This window comes from Dendrobium catenatum, unplaced genomic scaffold, assembly GCF_001605985.2.
Source record: "Dendrobium catenatum unplaced genomic scaffold, ASM160598v2 fragScaff_scaffold_273, whole genome shotgun sequence".
Classification (NCBI taxonomy): domain Eukaryota; kingdom Viridiplantae; phylum Streptophyta; class Magnoliopsida; order Asparagales; family Orchidaceae; genus Dendrobium; species Dendrobium catenatum.
In genome coordinates, this window is record NW_021318735.1 from 913,238 (window position 1) to 920,106 (window position 6,869).

Here is a 6,869-nt window from a genome sequence, read left to right on the forward strand (position 1 = left end):
ACGTGCAACAGAGGGACGGGAGCCATTACATGTCGCATTATCAACTTTTAACAGTCGACCAAATAACGAGCCAAGACCATGAAGAATATGGGGAGAGAATAAATGAGGGCGTAGGTTAGGAAATGGAACCCATATAAGAATCACAGAAGACTCCACACCAATGTCAAGCAAGAACGACCATTTGGTCAATTTCATATAACAATTAAAAATAATGTAGGATTTATGGCAAAAAATTTACTGTAATCCAATTCGTTAACCAACTTAATCAAAATATGCAAAGACTCCAACAATGTGACAGAGAAATCACTAATGAGCTTTAAATTAAAGAACTTCCGAATAGAGTCAAGGAAAGAGCGGTGGGAGGGAAAGAAGTCAACCAAAGAAAAATTCAGAGGTGCCGCAAGGGCGAGGATCTCTTCCTTAGAAATCCATAGAGACGACAGTCCACGAAAAGAAGTAGTTTGCATATCAAGAAACCTCGCATGGGAAGAACCATAGAAAGCTTTGCGGAAAGACTGCGACTTAATCATACCATTCAAAAATCCAAGGTCGGTTAAGCGATTCACCGCCATACCGGCCAACCGACCAATGGTGGACGAATCAAATCCAAATAGATGCAGAAAAAAGCACAAACAAAGTGAAAGAAGAGCTTCTTTGAGAGCAGATGAACAACAACAGCTGAGAGATGCCAGGGAACAGGAACCTTGCGAGGGACAGGCTACTAGGGCGGACGAAGACCAATCATATGATCCTTATAAATCTATGATATGTCCTTGTAGATATGAACCATGATAATTGATTTTTATAGTATTAGGATGAGCTTTGGGGTGTTGAAGAGATTATCAAGAGTAATTCACCGCCATACCGGCCAACCGGCCGATGGTGGACGAATCAAATCCAAATAGATGCAGAAAAAAACACAAACAAACTGAAAGAAGAGCTTCTCTGAGAGCAGATGGACGACAACAGCTGAGAGATGCCAGGGAACAGGAATCTTGCGAGGGATAGGCTACTAGGGCAGACAACGACCAATCGTATGATCCTAATAATCTATGATATGTCCTTGTAGGTATGACCCATGATAATTGATTTTTATAGTATTAGGACGAGCTTTGGGGTGTTGAAGAGATTATCAAGAGTATTTTAGTGATAAGCTCGACCATTATTCTTATGAAAGAGGATATTAAGGCATTGTTTGGGAAAACTTTCTTATTGCTTCTTAAAGCAACTTTTTAATAAAAATTAAAATTTTATACTAAAAAGCTGTTTTAAAAAGCAGTAAAAAGTCATCCTTGCCATAGATGTTCAAGTAACAACATTCATAATCAAAGAAAAGCTACCATCAATTTCCATTCAACTGATCATCGATATCAATTAAAGCAAACAGTTCATGCAACATTTAATTGACAAAAAGTTTTCTTCTGAACAGTATGAGCTTCTTGATTCTTGACACCAAAATTTACCAAAAAGTAGACGAAACGTAACATAACAACATCACTTGATAGAATCATAGGTGAGTAAAGGCTTCCTGTAGCCATTCTAAAAACTGAGCTGCTCCATTTACAATTGATATGGAGAGGCTTTCTGCTCTTGAAGGAATAGGATAAGAGTTCAGGTACAGGTACCTATTTGAATATAGACTTCATCTTCACCATGTGATTAGGACTTTTCGCTGCTGCCTTTTTTCCATGTAAATAAGTAATTCATGACAAACTGCAAAGCAAAGATGGAAAGAATATGATGTAACATCTTTATCAATAATGAAATATGGAACTTCTCTGTCATGGATATTTCATATTCACAGCTTCCCTCAATCCCAACTTTTTAAACATTAATCAGTAATATAGCAGTTACCTTCAGGGCCAGGGATGTCTCATGACAGCTTCCAGATTATCTTTCAAACATTTAATATATATTTGCATGTTAGAATCTTCCTTGGTGCAATAGCAAAGTTATAATTTTTCATTATCGTTTACCAAACTATAACAAGTCAACAGGAAGAAGACTGAAATATCTTATAACAGCAAGAGTACAAAAAGAGAAAAAAAAAAAGAATTAAACATTGATAGATAACGATTATAATTACTACTGAAGAGTTTTATATAGAAGATAGTTTGAAGAGCTGTTAGTCTTCATTGGATAGAAATAAAGATAGTAAACACGAAGTAGGAAACTATTCTTATGTAGGAAGTGGCATATATATCACATAATTTTTATGTATTTACATATCAAATATCTAAAATTTGATCTTTATTGATATAACACTTCAGTGTTTTAATTGCATCAAAATATATGCATGAAAATGTGCAAGTAAGATTAGCAGTATTTTTTATATGGTTTAAAGATTCGGATTTTATATAAATATATATTAAACTTTAAGTGTTAGATATGTAAATATCCCCCTCTCTCAACCAAAACAAAAAACAGATGCAAGTGCCCGCAACCACCCAGTTTCCAACAAGGAAATCAAATACAAGGTCTGATATGGAAGTGGTAGCATTGTAAGAGAAGATAAAAGTGCAATCTTAACTGTATTATTGAAAAAAGCAACTCATAAAAAGAATGTAAAAACATTAAATGGTTAAAGAGTACAGAAAATATCAAGCATACCTGAGATAGAGTGGATGGATGCTTTTCCAGAGAAATGCCATCACGATTTTCAGTTTGGTCAACTTGAATATAGGGAATGTGCTGTATGTTAAGCCAATCATCACCATTCTTTTGGCACCGTCTACTTAGCACAGGGCATTCTTTGATTACCAACTTTTCCACGCCAGCAGGTAATTCATCAATTGAATAAAGATCATAACATTCCTGAATTTTCAATTGTTTGAGAGAAGTAAGATTTTTGAAAATTCCTTTGTGGTCATCTTGAATTTGTGAGAGTTTGGAAAGGGTTAATGAAGTAAGAGATGTTAGATCCTGAACCCATCTGAGTCTTGATCCACGGTCACTTTCCAGAACTAAATCCTGTAGGTTTGGGAGACTATTAAGAACACGCAAATTTTGACAGTTCCTCAACTCAAATGTTTTAATGCTAGGTGGGAGATATGGCAACCATTCCAAATTGGGACAATCAGAAATGTACAGAGCGGTAAGGCAACTCATTGGGCCATCTCCAATACGAAACCAGCTCTTCAAATTATGCATATCTGACACATCAAGTGTTTCTAAATTTTCAAAACCTGAAAGCACAGTGCCAAACCTTTCCACTCCATGCAGACCCTTTATTTGGAGTGTTTTCAGTGAAGGCAGCTTCCACACGCATGGGAGAGATGAGCACATTTTGCAATTGATGAGTTTCAATGTTTCCAACTTCAAGAAAGATGGATCTCGCATCCAATTTGGAAATTTCTTTCCATTGTAATTTTCTACGTATAAATTGTGGAGATCCTTGTGAGGCTGGAGTCGATCAATCACATCTTCTTCAAGCAAATTTTTTGATTCTGTGGATGCAGCATCACCCCATCTCAACATCAAAGAATCAATGTACCGTTTGCCACTTAAATTGGCTGCTTCTGCATCGTTGACACTAACTACGTTTTCAAGTTTACTGATGCAAAGCTTGCCACGGAGTTTTAACTCCTTCAATTCTCCTAAGCCACACTGGGCTTCTGATCCAACAGCAAATCTTGACAAGTGTCTTAAAGATGTTAAACATCCAATACCAGGGGGCATGGCAATGATATCAATTTGTCTATCCCAACTATCCCAATCAAGCTGCAAACCAAGATATCGCAGGTGAACTAAGTTTTTCAGGCTTTTTGGTAACATTTCTAGCTTGTAACAGTTTCCAAGTTCTAAGGTTTGCAAATTCAAAAGATTGCTTACAGTTTCAGGTAGCATCCGTATACTGGTATTATGAAGTCCAAGGTGCCTGAGAAATTTTAAATCACCAATGGAATCTGGCAATTCATGAATTTGAATGCAATTGCCTAGTTGCAATGTCTGAAGATGGTACAATTTGCCTATTGTCTCAGGTAATCTTTTTATGTTTGTGCCATGCAGACTTAGGTAACGTAGAAGAATCAAATTGCAGACTGAATCTGGAAGCTCCACAAGGCAGCTGCTACTCAGATCCAGTAAGCGTAGAAACCTTATTTTCTCAAATAGATCTATTAAGACCTCTTTCATGAGTACCCCATTTCTACTGCATAACACAAGTGCTCGCAGGCCTTTGTTCTCAAACATCTTATTAAATGTTGCCGACTGCTTATCATCCTGACATAATAAGGCGTAGCGGGCTGTTCCTGATTCACCATGTTCAGTTACACTCTGATTTATTCTTAAACTTTCATATCTAAAAAGATGATGCGCTAGTTCATGGATCACAGTTGGCATCTTGTACATACGGCTATCTTTCATACTGCTATCACAGGCTTGGAAGAAAGACCTCCATAAAAGATCATCAAAGTACCTTTCACCAATATCCTCCATTTGTATCCGCGAACTATTCTTAATTAAGTCCAAAGCAATCCATAACTTGACCAACTCCTCCTTACCAAACTCATAATCCTTTGGAAATGTGGAACAGAAGGAAAAACAATGTTTAAGATGCAGAGGGAGATGATCATAGCTGGTTTTTAAAATTGGAATAATAGTACCTGCAACTTTCCCATTTTCCATCAATTCTTGGGAAAGCAGCTCCCACTGGTTTTCATCTGTTTCAGAGTACAAAAGGCTACCGATAGCTTTTATTGCTAATGGAAAACCTTGGCACTCCTTCACAATATCTTTACCAATATCCTCCAGTTTTGGTTGCTCTGTGAAAACTTTGATTCGTTCATCCTTTGAAAATACTAGATCCTGAAGGAGTAGCCAACCATCATTTACTGGTAGACCTTGTAAACATAATTTATGCACCGTTTGCATACTTCTTGCAACGTTTTCATTCTGCGTGGTAACTAGAATTTTGCTTCCTTCAGCTCCATCCATTAAAGGGATTCGTAGATTCTCCCAAAAGTCAAAATCGTCTCTCCACAAGTTATCCAACACAAGTAGGAATCTTTTCCCTGTAATGATATTCTTGAGATGATATTGAAGCAAATCTAAGGTGGAATCATGGCACTCCCTTCTCTCTACCGCTTTGATCACCTCCTTTATAGTTTTGACCAGATCAAAGTTTGGTGACAAACTAACCCAAATCCGCAGATCAAAATAGTTTTTTGAGCAACCGTCTTTTAATTTCTGCACAAGGCCGACAACTCGAAAGATGTTGCGAGCAAGTGATGTCTTACCAGACCCACAAGAACCCACAATAGAGATCACTTGAACGTTGTCACTGCAACTAAAATTTAGTAATTCTTCAAAAAAAAAATTCTTCTCTTCTTGTCTGCAAAGCCAAGAGCTTTCAGTAGCATCATCAGAGATAAATTTAAAATTTTAGGAAGGAAAGTATCGGTTGCAGCTTTTTGTATAAATTTTGATAATATAATAAATACATGAATTCATGATATCAGAAAAGATAAGATGCAAACCCTGAATAGAAAAACAATCTTCCTCTAAAATAATAAGTTGCAAGGATAAAACAGTTAGAAGTTTGGCACTTGCAACTTTATTAAAACTTTGGCTGGAAAAAAACGTTTCATTTAATAAATACATCCAATTCATCAAAATACTCAAATAAATATCTAATTCTTTCTTTGGTCAGAGTTCATAAAGGAAAAGGTCTTCGGCAGCTTTGGAGAGGTTTAGTTCTTAAGGTGATCCAACCGGAAATTTTATAAACATCATCCATGTGATGCAGGACTAATTATGTTTTACATGAATGCGATAAGAGCTTGCACGATTTAAATAAGACCAAATAATAATTAAGACTGTTAGCTGCTAAACGATAATAGAAAACGAAGGAAGGGTAGCTACGCTTAGGCCAAATCACATGCTCAGAATTTGAATCACCAAAGTAATCTAGAAATTGAACAAGATGCAAATAAAGTAGATTTTCAATAAGATCCCTACGTTAATATTGAGATTAGAATCATAGAAAGTAAAATTCAAATCCTACTATTACTAAGCAGAGGCAGAGGGATTAGCACAAATCCTTGTGATTGAATCACCACCTACAAAGTTCACCCTTGCCGATGCCCGGAAGCAATTTGCCACTGAACGTTAGTGTGTCATTCTTCGATTGCTTCGGATAGCGTGAAGATGATGCGATCCAAATATTATTCGACAGAGTTGTCAACTTCCAGGTTGACGTCGAAGAAAGTTGACCGGAGGATGTCGACGTGTCCTTGCTCATTGTAAACGAATCCGGAATCAAGGTTGGGATCGGCCATACATTGGTTCCGAAGGGTTGAACTATTTGAAGACGTTCTTTGTTGCTTCTCTTGAAGGTTCGTCTTGAGAGAAAGAAGTTTTTCTCACGAAGTAAGGTTTTAAACATTGATATTGAATTCTGCAGGCAGATCTACTACATAAGCATTATCGTTGATTTTCTTAATTATCTTGAATGGTCCAGCACTCTTAACATGCAACCCGCTTCTGCTTCGGGTGAGAACTGAAAGGCGAACTCCGCCAACTTGGACAACCACAGTTCGGTCGAGTTTGAACATAGCTGGAGGCGATCGAAGGTAACGATTTATTTATTCTTCTTCTCTTGCTTCTCGTAATCTTCCCGTCATTTGCTTCATGTCTCGCTTCTTCTTCTCCAGCTTCTTGTAATCGAAGGTTCTTTTTTCACGGCTAGGTAACGATCTTTCTTCCCGTTATTTGCTTCATGTCTCGCTTCATCAGATTGTACATGCTCGGTACCGCTCAGTATATGCTCGGTACTGCTCAGTACATGCTCGGTACCGAACAAGTATATGCTCGGTACTTAGCGGTACATGCTCGGTACCGAGCAAGTACACGCTCGGTACCGAGCCAGT

The 6,869-nt window shown here is 37.4% G+C and overlaps 1 protein-coding gene across 1 annotated transcript in view; it reads right to left on the bottom strand.

Annotated features, from left to right (window-relative positions):
• Positions 1 to 1,322: 1,322 nt before the first annotated feature.
• LOC110113486 overlaps positions 1,323 to 6,869 on the bottom strand; it is a 40,643-nt gene continuing 35,096 nt past the window's right edge. The window contains exons 9-10 of the mRNA XM_028693410.1: positions 2,611 to 5,332; positions 1,323 to 1,713 (exon numbers count right to left, since the gene is read on the bottom strand). Of these exons, the coding sequence (XP_028549243.1) occupies positions 1,660 to 1,713; positions 2,611 to 5,332 (2,776 nt within the window). The 3' untranslated portion in view covers positions 1,323 to 1,659. The remainder of the gene's footprint in view (positions 1,714 to 2,610; positions 5,333 to 6,869) is intronic.